A 15,302-nucleotide genomic window follows, 5' to 3' on the forward strand; every position below is an offset into this window, starting at 1 on the left:
AAACAACTGTGCCCACCCCAACCTGTTGAGTCACTCTTCCATTTGCAAATTAAAATGACTAGTTTTCCAGGAGAAATCTGGCTTATGCAGCCTTATGGAAGTGACCTAGTTCATTCAACCCAGATGAGGTTGATTTGGGGTGAGATGGGGGAAGGAGGGAAAAGGATGTCACGGAACAAAGGAAACCTGAACTGGTCCCAGAGAGATCTCATCTGATAGGCTTTTGGTTGATTCCCACACTTTGAAGCAGTTGTCCCGTGGGCCCACCCAAGCCTGCCCCCTGTCCCTTTGCCCTGCCTCTGTCCCCAGCTCCCTTCCCCTGGATCCGATGCTGTCAGTGTTTTTAGTCCTTCCCTTAATATTATTTTTTAAAGGTTGATATCCTGAGTGAGTCTGCACCCTCCCAGCCTCTTCCCGGCTCGTTCTGCAGGGAAATTCTCCCTCTGTTGATAGCATCGAAAACCTGGTGGCAATCTGTGCGTGGACAGGACCCTCCCAAATTTAGCATTATGACTTCACTACAGGATCAAGAGAAGATGAATTGTGGGGGAGAAGGGGCTTTCTTTGTCATCAGTAGCCAGAGGGGCCAGGAGAGCAGTGGAGAGACCTGGGACCGGCTTGGATGCTCTGAGCAGGGCTAGAGGCGCTACGACAGTGTGTGGCGGTGTCCTGCCTCCACGCCGCCATCTCCAGAGCCACCACACAGTTGACTGTGCAGGACCTCAGCTGATAAACCACAACCTGGACTTGGCGCCTCCTTCTCCAGGAGGCCGCCCCAGCATGGCCTCCCCGGGAAGCAGCATGGGGTAGAAGGCAGATGCCTCGAACCCAGGTGTCCCCTAGCCACGTTTTCCTGAGGAGCTGAGGAGCCTGCAGAACTCAGCAGATTATTTATTTTTATTTAAACGACCCTTCAAAGGCCCTTAGGTTTCCTTGCCTCTGCTCACAGAACTAGTCCAGCCAGGTGTCGCTGCTGCCTCAGAGCTGTGTGGGGTCGCGTGTGTGTCGGGGGGGCCATCTTGCCGATTTAACGCTGCTTTTCGTGTTGTTGTTGTTTTCCCTCCTCCCTGCCTGCCTGCCCCTTCTCCCCCAGCGAGGACGGTGTCGTGGAGAGGTCCAGCCCCAAGTCTGAGATTGAGGTCATTTCTGAGCCACCTGAAGAAAAGGTGACAGCCAGAGCGGGGGCCAGCTGTCCCAGTGGGGGTCATGTAGCCGATATTTATCTTGCAAACATCAACAAGTAAGCTCTGCTTTTCATTTTCTGCTCCCCTGAATGACTTGCAACACCCAGCCTAACCCCCGTCTCCATTCCTGTGCTGCACGTAGGGCGCCCGGCTCCCCCAGCCTAACAGTTTGCACGTGGTCATTGCTGCTGCAAGGCGGACGGGGCTGAGGACGCTGCTACAGGCCTCGGGGCAGGTCCAGGTCTCCAGCTAGCTGCCCTCATGCTGTGGAAGAGTGCTTTACTGTGTGTTCCCGCAGTGTCTGTCCACCCAGACCTTTGTGGCAGTCTTACAGCGAAAACTTGGGCCAAAGCTTTGGTCACTTTATGCAACCTGGTTTTGTACTGTTTCTCAGGGGTGCCTTCTTTTTTCCAATCCATACTCAAATAATGGTCTTTGATGTCTGTCTTCCTTTACCTGTGTTCGTGCAAAGATTCAAAGTCTGTGTGTGGCTTCTCCTAGGCTGATGTTACCCCAGGTGGGTTTATTGAGATATCATGTGTCTGTTCCTCCCGCTGTCCTGCATTCACTCCCGTGGAGGAAAGGAGGCCACAATGTCCCTAAGGAAAGCTTTGTCCTGAGCTCTTCATTCATTGCCTAACCCCTAGCTCCCTTTTCTTCTGCCCTTTCACACCAGGAGAAATAATTTTCCATTTTGTTCCTATTGCTTTGGCCCTGTGTATTATTTTACCCCCTTAGGCCCTTTGCAGGTCCCCACTCCTGCTTAGCAAGCTCTTACCTCTGACCCCCAGCTTTCATTGTGGCTGTTAGCAACATCCTGGGGTTTTAACTCCACCCACGCCTGATCTGGCTGTCTAGAGGGATTCTACGCCTGCGTGCTGCCGCCTCCCCAAGAGGCATTCAGGTTATTGGAGAACTAATCTCATCTCAAGGGGCCAGACACCAAGTCCCAAAGCCTACAGACCTCTTTCTGCCAGACCCTGAAACCTGGCCCCATGCCAGCAGGATGACAAGCCCCAGGGCGCTCCTGATGAATATGGATTGGAGATGATGTACAGTTTTTATTCCCCTCTGGCTTTGGAGGAATGAAATGATTTGCACTTTGAAAACCTGTTAACCGTAGCCTCTGGACGCTGAGACTGGAAGGAGAATAAAGGATGCTTGTTGTTTTTAAACTATACCAGGTTTCCCAGATCTCTTGGCTTTTTTCCACCCAGATGGTAGCAGGGGGAGTGGTTGGGGCACGTGGCTCTTTTCCATCTCTTTCACCCTCAACTTAGTAAAGTCATTTTTTCAGATCACTTACCCAATGTAGTTATAATTTAATTCAGACCAGTTTTTTAAAAAATTGAGGCATTTCTGTTTCCCTCCAGCACACTACCCTGCTGGGAGGGCAAGCCAGTACCAAATAACTGTGGGCTAATCACATTTTTTCCCTTATTTACAAGTATATGTTAATTATAACCCTACAATCTAAAGGTTATAAGCCTATAATTAACCCGGAAACGCAGGCAGGGTTGGTGGAGGAAGAGTTAGATAATTAGTTAAGGACATATTTTTAAGCCATCATGTATGTGATGCCATTGGTGCCTAGAAATTGTAGAGTAATAGCTAAAATGGTTAAAAAAAAAAAAAAAAGCTCAGGTGGTTCCCTTGAACTCCCTGCTTGCTGGTGTCAGGAGTCTTGTGATGGGTTCTTGAGGGACAAGCTTCATCACCTGGTTGGTGGGTGAGCGGCAGCCCCTGGTCATGTCTGTCCCATAGGAATGAGTCGGCCCCCCACACCTCTCCTCCTCCCAAGCTCCTTCAGTTTCCTGAGTGCCCAGGTTCTCTCACCACTAGGCCCTCACACCTGCTGTCTCTCTCACCTGGTCACCTCCTCCTCTCCCTTCAAGATTCAGTCCAAAGACTACCTCTTTGGGGAAGCCCTTCTAACATCCCTGAGTTCCCCAGGCTGAGTGAGGTGCCCTTATGCTATATTCCCAAGGCACTTTGCATACCTCTTGGTACTCACACTGCACTCAGTTCCCTCACCAGATTGAGGTCCTTGAACCCAGGAACTATGTCTTCCTTGTCTTCACATCCCCAGAGCCTGGCCTGGGACATGGCACACCACAGCTACCCCATCAGTCTGCCTTCTCAGCAGTTTCAGCCTGTGAGTCAGCCAACCTCAAGCGGAAAAAGGAAATCAGCAAAGAGCTATATGGGTGTGGCATTTCCATTTAATTCTATACATTTAAGTATCTACTGTTGTGACAAGCACTGCTGATGGTTATTCAGAGATGAAAAAAAAATGGGGTCCCTGATCTCAGAGCTCACAGCCTGGCAAGGTAAAGACCCTATAGACAGGTAACTGAAAGGTAGCGTCAGATGCTCTGAAGGCACAGAGGAGGGAGGGGTCCATTGTTCCTGCACAGTGGTGTAGTGGTGCCAGGGAAATCCTTGCGGGGTGGGGGATCATTTCAGCAAGGCCTTAGAAGACTCTCAGAACATTCTTTTTCCACTTGAGAAGGCTGGCTCACAAGCCTAAAACTGCCAAATGGACAGATTCATGGAGTGGCTGATACATGCAAGGTCCTGGGACAGGTCCTGCAGGCAGAAAGATGAAGAAGACCTCAGCAGTGAACAGGACCAAGACTGGCTTAGAGCACTGTCCCCACTTCATAGACCAGCTCCTTATCTTCAGAGTCTGACCCCTTCCCTCCTTCTACCTCAACTCCTGCCTCAGTCCCCATCTCCCTTAGATTCAAGATCAGAGTTGTTCAGTGGCCATGTGAATCAGAATTTTCATTGCCTTTTAGATTAGATCTTTTCAAAGCTGATTCCAAGAGAAAATGAAATTACCCAGCAGCAGGCAACACCCATGTAACTGGAATTCTGCCAAGCCATTTTGTATGAGAGCCCTAAGTGGTCTGAAACAAATTCACCCAGATCCAGGGTTCAGCCCAGTGCTCGGTGACTCGGGAGTCATGTAGAGGTATTTCCACACTAAGAAAATGCACAAACTAGGCCCTAACTCTGCAGCATTGCTGCCTCTTGAAAGCTATTCTGTTCCATGCCTGCAGAATAAGCAGCAACAGCCTCTTGCCAGAGCCCAAAATAGTTCCAGTCTTGTTGGAAGAAGAGACATGCTTTAATTTAGAAAACTTAACTGTCCTCTTAACAGCAATTCCCAACCTCCTTGGTGATGGTGAGACTTCTTCTCCTACCTGGGGCCTTAGGTTTCTGTGCATGGCAGGTCACAGAAGGCCTTTCCACGAATCTCTTTACCATTAGAAACTTTCACTTAATCAGACATTTTTTTCTGACAGCAACTTACATCTTGACAACACAAAGCCTGTGACCACCAAGTAAGTATCCATTTCTCCTTTGCCCAGCTTGGGGGTGGCAAGGGAATGAAGACGTGGAGAATGCGAGAGAAGATGAAGCCGAGGAAAGAACGTGTTCTGTGTCCCTCTCCATCCAGAAGTCCCTGGGTGTCAACATCTGCCCCCTCCCACTTGTCCTAGCTTCCTTGGCGCCAGGGCTCCCTGATCACACTGCCCTTTCTGTTTGTGATTGAAGGCAAAGGAAGCGTCCAGAATCTGGGAGCATCCGGAAAACTTTTCGGAGTGACAGCCATGGGCTGAGCAGTTCCCTGACTGACTCCTCCTCCCCAGGGGTGGGGGCTAGCTGCCGCCCATCCTCCCAGCCCATCATGAGCCAGAGTCTCCCCAAGGAAGGGTCAGATAAGTGTTCCATCAGTGGGCATGGGAGCCTCAACTCCATCAGTCGCCACTCATCCCTGAAGAATCGGCTGGACAGTCCACAGATCCGGAAGACTGCCACAGCAGGAAGGTCAAAAAGCTTCAATAACCATCGGCCCATGGACCCTGAGGTCATTGCTCAGGTAACTGTGGGCCCCTGGATGGATAGCATGAGTCTACACTCGTCACCACCACTTAGTGCCACTCACCTAATTATGACAGGACGATTGAAGCAGAACGATTGTTTTGTACATCATGTACTGAGTACATGTCCATTCTGGACATGTGGACCTGATAAGGCAGCTTAGTAAGCAGTCTGCCTGTCCCTCTCTCCCCGGGAAGAACCTAAAGACAGAATAAAAGAAACCTAGCTTCTTGCTGATACACTGGCTATTTGGAAGGTTGTTGTAATTTTTGAAGCCAGTATTAAGAGTATTTTGATAGGCCAAGTTTTGGGTCTCAAGACCCTGTTAGACTTTAGTGAAACTGTCTGACTGTTGAGGCTCAGATGTAATCCTGGCTACATTTTCATATTTCTGTGCCCATCAGCATCATCTCAATTCCTAAGGCTAGTCTCTGGTACTGAGTGGGCAGATGATCAATTAACAACCTGCATCTGGTCTTGAAGACTTAAAAAAATACGCTGGCCGCAAAGAGCTCGGGTACCAAAAGGATTTGTAACCCAAGCCTCCAGAGGCAGTGGAGATGGGCTCCCTGGTTGCAGGGTCTTCCTTCTGTGTATGCACCACACTGATGCCTCTCTGTTTTCCATGAAATATTAGAGATCCAACCCCACCTCTAAAAATCCGACTACCGGGGCCACTCCAAGCAGTTCATTCAGACGTCTCTCCCAACTATATACTTTTCATTAGACCAGGTAGGAACTAAGGGCTCCTTGTTGCTCCCTTGTCTCAACTAAGTTGAGATTCTCCTTACCCCCATCTTCCAGGGGGTGATAGAGGCTGGGTATGGTCTCTATTGGCTTAATTGTGGTTCTCTGCTTAAGGAGGTGTACCTGGCAAGCCCCGTATTGAGCTACAGGCCTGAGATGTCTTGCTTTGCTAGCCTTCTATTCTGTGCTTCTACGTAAGTTCTTGGCTGCAATCTGGCTTGCACTACTGGAATCCTCCCAGCTCCCTCCTTGGCCCGGTGTTAATAGGAATGTCAGGAAAGGCAGACAGCTGGGACAGACTAGCTGCAGAGTGCAACTGAGGAGAGAGATGGAGTTCTTCCTGGCATTTTAAAGGTTTGAGAATGTCATAGGTATGAGTGAAATTGAAAGCATGCATCGCTCTGTAGGACAAAGAAAACTTAACCAGAGGACTTTGCTTGGAATATGTAAAATCTTTCAATGCGAGTCTAATTTTAAGAAGTACTGGGTAGTTTGGGGTGCCAGACACAGGTTTATGGGGAGGGAGTGGGGAGCTGGGAAGTCTCACTGGGAGGCAGCTGGCTTGCATACAAAGGTTCTTTGGTTCTGCCTTGAGTCCCTGGGCTAGGACTGCTCTTGGCTAAGATCTAGAGTGTTCCATTGATTTGCAGGCGATTGATTCACCTACATGGGCTTTGGCTCCCCCTCCTGGTCACTCTTTGGTCCCCTCGGTGGTGATGGCTGGAAGGAAATAGTTTCAATTTGGACGCTGCCCAAAGATGGGGAGGAGGGGCTGGGGGAGGGGTCCTGGGCTCCTGAAACTTTCCTCAGCCCCTGAGGAGGAAGGACTAACCCTCTTAACTTTTGGCCTTGAAGTCCAAGGGAATAAAGACCATACATCATCTCTATCACTTTTTTAAAAAGTGTTTGTTGTGTATAATTTCAAACCTGCCCAAAAGCAGAGAGAACTGGGTAACAAATCCCCGCGACCAAACTCCTGGCCACTCTTGCTTTGTCCACGTTTCTCCTCCCCATTAGATTATATGTCACTTCATCAATAAGCATTTCAATATCTCTCTCTAAAACCTAGGGTTTCTAAAAAAAAAAAAAAAAAAACTCAACTACTTTTTCTAGAAGAAACAGAAAAAATCTCATGACAATGAAAATCCCACTGTCCCCCCCTCTCCCCACTTTCTAAGCATTTATATGTTAGAGGATTTGGGCCAAGTACAATAATCTGGACATCTTCTTACTGTCGGTTTCTTCATGCCTTGGCCTGTGTTGTTGAAACTGTCTCCTTGGGGACATCACCCTTCATTTGCCTCACCTCCTCCTTTTTCCTGTTTTGCAGGATATTGAGGCAACAATGAACTCGGCCCTGAACGAGCTACGGGAGCTAGAGCGGCAGAGTAGCGTCAAGCACACCCCTGATGTGGTTCTGGACACCTTGGAGCCCCTCAAAACCTCCCCAGTGGTGGCCCCCACGTCGGAGCCCTCCAGCCCCCTGCATACCCAGCTCCTCAAGGACCCCGAGCCCGCCTTCCAGCGCAGTGCCAGTACTGCTGGGGACATCGCCTGCGCCTTCCGGCCTGTCAAGTCTGTCAAGATGGCTGCCCCAGTGAAACCACCAGCCACACGGCCCAAGCCCGCTGTCTTCCCCAAAACAAATGCCACTAGCCCTGGTGTCAACTCATCAACTTCTCCACAGTCCACTGACAAGTCTTGTACTGTCTGAGGGATATAATTTAATTGTTGTAGACAAGGGGACTATAGGGACTGACTGTTATTAAAATCCTATTTAACTAGCTTGGGGACTTCAGTTGAAAATTAGGTTCTAAGTTGTTCTTGCAGGAATTAGCCTCCCCGTCTCCCAAAACCTTGAGAATGAAGCCCTTGATAACGCCTCTCCCTTCCCACTGCCCTCTGCTTCCTCCAGTCGTTGTAATTCGGCCAGCTGCAGTCCATACCGTTCTTAGGTTTAGCCAGAGACAAGTTTTCATTATCAGGTCACTGTGAAATCTGGTAAGGCAGTCCTGAGGACGTGGGCTCAAGTCTCAGTTCCCTCAGACCATGCGGCTGCCTTGACCAGATGGTTGGCTACTGCCATCCAGCTTTCAGTGACGTCTTGTTTTGGGTACTGACTATAGAGAATCATATATAGTCCAGTCTTCATTTTACACACACACACACACACACACACACACACACACAATTATAGAGAATCATATATAGTCCAGACTTCATCTTCATTTTACACACACACACACACACACACACACACACACACACACACACACACGTTTTTCTAGTCTTTGGCTTATGTAGCCCCTCCTGGTCATAGACCAGTCGTCGTAAGTTATTGTGGCAGTTCACACAGCAGCCACCAGAGGTCTCTGTTTCCATTACAAACTTTGTTCTGTCTGGGCCAGAGAACCTAGCCTTTGAAATCTCTCCATCATATGAAATATTGAGGGATGGGACAATCCCGTAACCTCTTTGGGGTGGGGGACTTTCTCTCTGTGTTCTTTCCATTGATGTGAATTGGTCATTGGTGTTTGCTATTGCTCTCCTCCATCCTCTAGAAGTACACCCCAGTCTTATTAAGAAGCTTTTAAAGTTTTTCTGAATGTATAGGCATTTCTCGGGTTCCTTCCTTTGTCTCTGATGGACCATTTTCCATTTAAGACATTTTCCTGTATAAGACAGTTTTATAGCTGGTTCCTTTAAGGGTAAAGAGTCTTAACAGAGTTTTATTGTGTCTGTGGCAGGTTTGGAAAAGGTAAGAAATGGGTCCTTTTTCCTCCTAATGTTTTTGACACTTAAAACATAAAATTCATTATCCTATTAAAAAAATTAAATTCAGCTTTGCTAGCCCAAAAATTGTTCCCAAATGGAAACTTGTTTTAAGTCCACCCTTAGTTTGGTTATTTTACAAGGTCTCTCTTCAGGGACCAACAGGGGCTTAGAGAGCCTTAGTTAGACTAAGGGGAGATGCTGCCTCTTAGGACCAGTTTTCATTTATCCAAACAAGGACAACTAAGGGAGCTGTGGCCCCGCAGGCTTTCCAGTCTTCCTGAGGCCGGAATCTAAAGAAAATGAAAATTTGAACACTGAATATTTTAACTCTACTCTGGCCTTTTTTCTGGTTCCCTTCCAAAATGCACAAATGATATCCTTGTCTGCTCCAATCCAGTCTCCAAACCTGGTGCCCCTGGTCCTGGCCCCCCTAGCATCATGTTACCCCAGGAGTGCCAGGACCAGGGGTATCCACAGCCAGGCTCATGGGCCTCAGAACGCAACTCGAGTTAAAGCTGAAACTCATCCTTCTTCTGTATGTTTTCTGGTTTAAAAACTGCACTTATATTTTAGCCTTATTGTTTTCTGTAGTTCAGGAAAGATGGTGGGTTGCCATTCAGGTAGAAAAATCTGAGTTTTCTTATCTTTGACCTAGAAGAGATTCTTTTTGGACCAACATGCGAAACTGGTAGTTGGATCTATGGAAAGTGTGGGATTTTTTTTTTTAGCCTGTGCAAAGGAAAAGAGCTTTGTGGGAAATTACTCATGAGAAGGCTAACCTGCAGCACCAGAAGAACCTTTCCAAGTCCTAGAAGGGAGAACTGAAAAACCCCATCAGTAAAGTGAGTCAGCCTAGAAGAGGCAACCCACAGTCTTTTGGATTCTCGGGTTTTGTTGCTCTGTTTCCTGATCCGTTCTTGTCTGTCACCTGGGCCTACACAGGTTCTGAGCCAACAGGGGGCTTTCATACCCAAGGATCTGTTTCCTTGCTGAAAATGGAACCCCATCTTTCACTTTACATTCCTTTCAGTCCAACTGATCAAAACTGGTACCCACACTTGCTCTTTCTTCCTCTCTCCAGCACACTCCCCTCTAAGAAAGTCAAAGCAAAGCTTTCTTAATGACAATGCTTTGGGCCTGTGGTGTTACTCCTGCCTTATTTCTCTTTTAACCCTTACATGACTCGTATTCACCATCCCCTGATCAGTGTCCATCCGCGCTAATTTGCATCATGAACTGAACAGTGTGTGAGTGGTCACCTACTAAACCCAACTCTGGGGGCAGAGCTGTCTTCCCCATCTCTGGTGCTCCCGACACCTGTGAGATGGTCCTGTCCAGAGGACTAGGAACCGATAGGAGGAGAGTCCTTCTCGGCAGAGCTCACTGCAAACAACTGGAATTGAGGTTGCACACTGTGATTTTTACACCGAAAAGCCAAAAGGAGCTGGCCACCCAGGGCCTAGGGAGACCAGCCTTCCTCAGCTATGCTTGCCGAAACCAGCATGATGCTTCAAAGAGCCCTGCTCCGCCCCTCGTGGCATGGATCCTTTTCCTGGCGTGGACTCTGAAGGGGTCAGTCTTTGGGGAAGAGAGGTGGGGTGGGGCTACCAGCATCCCCATTTAGAAAATAGAGGAGTTTGTAGCCAGCAGCCTGTAAACTGGAAACACTGGTCTCAGCCAACCTCCTCAGGGCGCCCTGGCTTCTCCCCAAGGAGATGAGCAGCGGTGATGCCAGCACTGGGATGCACAGAGCGCTGGAAGGGCTGGTGCAGACCTACTTCCCATGCGGAAGAGAAGTCAGATCTTCCAGGGAACCGCAATGTTGTGGCGTCTGACTTGTATGTCACATTTGTGTAAAATGGTATATTCTTTAAAATAGTGTTGATAACTGGAATATTGTATGTATGCTTGGAGATGCTTTGTGTGAACCTAAGACTGTCACTCAACAGATGTTGGATTGAGGAAAATCCAAAGCACAACTTCAAAATAAAATACATTTTTAGGTTTCAATGCTGCAGTTCGTATCACTTCTCTCCTCTCTAAAATCCCTGATTCAGGACTCCAGCTGCCCAGGAGGGATTTTGATTCGTCTGTGCCGACAGAGCCCTACCTGGCAACAGAGACAGCAATGAGATGGTCTTACAGCCAGCCGCCTTCTCCCTCCCCACCGAGGCACAGCACTCTTGCATTTAGAATGGGAAGTTTTTCCCCAGCATTTCTATTTAGCCTATGTGCGGATTCTCATAGGTTTTGTGGAGAGCCTTCCAGCTCACCGTTGAACCACCTGTTGCCATGAGAACCATTTCCTTCACAGAATCCACCTTCCTTGTTTTCAATAAGGACTGTTCTCACTTCTATCTCTAGCCAGATTTCCCCACTTCAGGGAGTGGGGCCTAAGAAGTTGCTTAGAAACTTTGCAAGCTGCAACCGAGGATGGCCAGAGGCTCTCTTTCTTCCACAACCAAAGCCCTGAGTCATTCTGTCCTTGGCAGCCCCCTGCCTCTGGGAAAAGCTGACCAATATGCTTGTGCTGTTGGTGGGAGTGAGGGACACAGGTGATGTTTTTCTTCTACAGATTGTGAGTCTAGCAGACCTTAAGTTCAAGGGTGAAGTTATTCAAAGGTAACAACTTCAAACAAATCCTAATGCTCCTAGGGCCCACACTTACTTGTAACAGGCTGTTCTAATACCAGATGCCCCTGGGGATGGATCAACCTCTCCAAGTGGGTACCCTGTGTTCAGTGGTAATGCAAGGAATCCTACCCCCGGCTCTAGACAGGACACTTCATAGCCCCTTATTAGGTCTGTCACCCTCATCTGTTACTAGTAAATCCTACTCAGCTCTCCCATGTCCTTTCAACCTACTGTCTCTTCCCTTCCCCTGTTTTCAAGGAAAAGCTACACCTTGAGCTTCTCTTGCTGGGCCCTTTGCCTCAGGTAAGTCAAGGCCAAGGCTGCTGTGCTGCCCTGCGGTAGGAATGAGTTCTCACTCCCTGAGTGCAGGGAGAATGGGGATGGCCAGGAGCACCCCATAATAACTGTGACATGGAGCCAGTTCGTAGGCCGTGAGCAGGGGACCAAAGAGCCCCTTCTCAGAGGGTCCTGAGGCAAAGGCAGGCTATGCTTTTTAGGTCTTCTTTATCCATATGTGGCCCTCTTTATCTCATATGTCCTGTGGGGGCTGGATGGAAACGAGCGGCAATGACACTGTCAAAACACAAGCCCATTCCATCCAGATAGAAACCAAAAATGGAGACCAGATGTATGTGAATTTAGGAAACAGTCTTTTAAGATTATCTAATCTAAATGTTTATATCAAACTTGTCCAACATGTGGCCCAACACAAATTCAGAAACTCTTAAAACATGAGATTTTTTTTTTTTTTGCAATTTTTTTCTTTTAGTTCATCAGCTATCATTAATGTTAGTGTATTTTATGTGTGGCCCAAGACAGTTCTTCCAGTGTGGCTCGGAGAAGCCGAAAGACTGGAAAGCCCTGGTTTAAATTTATAGGTATATGGTGTTTCCTTTTACTCGACTTAGCAACCTTGGTATATTAGATATACCAAAGATACTCATTTAGTCAATCAGCAAACAGTAAGCCTCTTTCTGTGCAACCACTGACATATAGTGTTGAACAGAAAAAAACAGGTAATGGAGCTTTCTAATCAGGTAGGACGTAAAGCAAAATAAGTATCACTCTGAAAATGAAACTGTAATAGGAGTTGTTCAGGAAATGAAGAATTCTGCTTGATCTGGCAAGGCTTAAATGACTAGCAGACATCTAAGTGGAAATATCAGGTAGACCCTTGGATGTATGAATCTGGAGTTTTGAGGAGAGATAATACCTAAAAACGTATTAGGAGGTTTTTAGGTATTATCTCTAAAATTATGGATTTATTCAAACCTAGATTCCTGGGAAGAGCATGGAGATCAAAAAAAGAGAGGGTCCTAATCATTAGAAATGCAGCAGAGGGGCCGTGCATGGCGGCTCACGCCAGTAATCCCAGCACTTTGGGAGGCCAAGGCAGGCTGATCATCTGAGGTCAGGAGTTCGAGACCAGCCTGACCAACATGGAGAAACCCCATCTCTACTAAAAATACAAAAACATTAGCCAGGTGTGGTGGTGGGTGCCTGTAATCTCAGCTACTTAAGAGGCTGAGGCAGGAGAATTGCTTGAACCTGGGAGGCTGAGGTTGCAGTGAGCTGAGATCGTGCCATTGCACTCCACCCTGGGCAACAAGAGCAAAACTCAATCTCAAGAAAGAAAAGAAAATGCAGCAGAGGAAGGAGGCCAGTGAAGAAGGCGGAATGAGCAAGTAGCAATGAGGTAGGTAGTTGGGAGAGCACAGGGTCACAGAGAGCAGGAGATGGCAATGCTTCAACAAAGCGGGGAATCTGCTGTTGAATGCCAGTAGGGTAAGGAGAGGCTGGCGTAGAAAGGGAATCCTTGGTGATCTGGACAAGAGCATTTTCAGTGGACGGGGAATGAGTCCAACTGGAGTGGGTTAGGCGGCAAATGGGAAGGTAAGAGGCAGTAACTCGACAGCTCATTGAATGGGGAGCATGGAGAGACAAGGGTAATACAGGCAGCACAGAGGCGCATTTGCTCGGTGGGGTGGGCAGAATGCAGTAGAACGGGAAGAATGAACATGCAGGAGAGGAGAGAGGGAGCTACAGGGCACAAGCAGGAGGGTCACCATGGCCACTAGAAGAGGCTCGAGAAGAGGCACTTCCTGCTGTCACATGGGAGGGAAGGCCGGTGAGTGCAGACACAGAGCAGGCAGTGGATGTGGGAGAGGAAATGAGGGAACTCCCTTCTGATTGCTGCTTTTATCTCAGCGAGGTTTAAGACAAAGTCCCTAGCTGACAGTGTGGGAGGGAATGGTGTGGAGGAGGTTTGAAGAGTGAAGACAATGAGTGAAACACTTGCTTTTCCTCGAAGAGAGGCGATGCTGGCGCAGGCGCCGACTTCTTTCAGTGGCCTGGATGCTGCCCCACAGCTTGTCCCAGTGCTTGGGCTGTAGCAGCAGGCCTGGCTGCAGTGTTTGACCCTCCTTCCACACCCAAAGCTCCTGGCCAGAGCTGACTCCTGAAGGTGACAAGGAGCTGGGCTCCGAGACCTCATCGCTCAGCCCTTCGCCCTTGTGACTGAGCACAGCAAAGACACATTGCCTGGCAATGCCCTCAACCTCCCATATACACCCCCACCAGCACCCCAGTCCCTCCCCTTTAAGGCACTTGGCAGGCCCTGTAGGGGCATCAAAAGCAACTAATACCTCTTCAGGGCAGACCAGGCACCAGGAGCTTCATCTCATTTTGCTTCCAAACCAGTCCTATGAGGAACGTTGAGTGACCTGCTCAGGGTCACCTACGGTAGGTGGTAGAGTCTGAACCCATACCTCCGCTGCGATGGAGCTAGCCCCTGCCCTTCCCACTATACATTCAGCCTCTTTGTAGAAGTCACGTGAGATTTTCTTTCTGACAGCTGCTGTCAAGGGCCGCCCTCTTCCACCTCTGGTCTTTGCACTACCCTTGGATTGTCACTTCTATTTCTAGGACTCCTCAGAGCCACTTGGGAACATGTGGTAGGGGCTTTTACAGACTTCCTCTTCCCTCTGGAGCCCGCCAGCCGCCTGCACCTTCCCGGGTGAAACTGGCTGTGCTGCCCGGCTGGGACACAGACAAGACATTGCTTCACTTTGTCCACACAGAGGATGTGACCTCACAGAGGATGCTCAAGGAAACTTGATCTGTCATGGCACATGGCTCCAGGCCACCTCTGCCTCTCTCCCTTTTCTCAGCCTCAGTCTGGCTCTTCTTATGCTTCTGTGCCTCTGAACATGTGCCCACAGCCTGGAATTCCATTCCCCCAGCCCCCTCTCCTCTGCCTAACTCCTCTTTTTCTAGAGTCTGGTCGAGCAACCTTCCTAGCAAGCACTTCTTGATCACCTTCCTCCCTGCTGCCTGCCTGCCACTCATAGCATCTGCCATGCTGTCCTGGACCTCCAGGCTCCCGGTGGGATGCCCAGCCTTTGCATCCTCAGCACACAGTACCTGCCTCATAGTAGGTGCTAGACACATGTTAGTTGCCTTTGAATGTGCTAAATACACTGGGAAAGAGATTGCTGGAGAGAGGAAAGTAAGAGTGCTGGTGAGGACCCAGCAGGTTCATCAGGGAAAAAAGTGGGTAAACATGGATTGTCTAGGTTCTGTAGCAAACCTCAGTGCCCTGAGGCCACAAAGGTCGATTTCTCACTAAAGCCAAATGTCCTTTGTGGACCAGCAGGGGGACTCTGCTCAGAACAGTCACTCAGGGACCCAGACTAACAGAATTACACTGCCAGAAAGCAGAGCTCTGGGAGGGTCTTGCATCAGGAACTAAATGCTTTGGTGGGAAACTCACATGCTCCCCCATCACAAGGTGACTAGGATGTGCAGTTGTCCCATGTGCCGGCAGGCAGAAAGCTGTGACGGCTGGGTGGAACGCGAGGATCTCAGGCACCTTCCTCCTGGTTCTGTTATGAGAAGCTACAGCAACGCCTTCAGCTGCCGATGTTATGGGCAGGTCTCTCTATCTGGGCACTAGGAAGTTCTCAGCTCTGCTCCTGTTCTAGTGTCGCTGTGGGAGGAGCAGGGCTGGCAGAGGAAACCACCAGGTGTGGCCATGGGAAAGTCCCTCCGACATTCTAAAGAAACATGGAA

The 15,302-nt window shown here is 48.8% G+C and overlaps 1 protein-coding gene across 7 annotated transcripts in view; it reads left to right on the forward strand.

Annotated features, from left to right (window-relative positions):
- The window catches only part of SRGAP2 (SLIT-ROBO Rho GTPase activating protein 2), a 266,495-nt gene extending 258,888 nt beyond the window's left edge, over window positions 1-7,607 (forward strand). For 2 of the 7 annotated variants that reach the window (XM_032289007.1, XM_032289008.1), the window contains exons 21-24: window positions 1,094-1,240; window positions 4,496-4,534; window positions 4,749-5,073; window positions 7,153-7,607. In XM_032289007.1, coding sequence (XP_032144898.1) covers window positions 1,094-1,240; window positions 4,496-4,534; window positions 4,749-5,073; window positions 7,153-7,536 — 895 coding nt within the window. In that variant the 3' untranslated portion in view covers window positions 7,537-7,607. Of the gene's footprint in view, window positions 1-374; window positions 2,365-4,495; window positions 4,535-4,748; window positions 5,074-7,152 lie in introns of those variants that run through there. The other 5 variants (XM_032289009.1, XM_032289010.1, XM_032289012.1 and 2 more) reach the window with 3 other exon arrangements.
- Window positions 7,608-15,302: the final 7,695 nt, after the last annotated feature.

This window comes from Sapajus apella, unplaced genomic scaffold (assembly GCF_009761245.1).
Source record: "Sapajus apella isolate SASKATOON/1434 unplaced genomic scaffold, GSC_monkey_1.0 scaffold22, whole genome shotgun sequence".
NCBI classification, from domain to species: domain Eukaryota; kingdom Metazoa; phylum Chordata; class Mammalia; order Primates; family Cebidae; genus Sapajus; species Sapajus apella.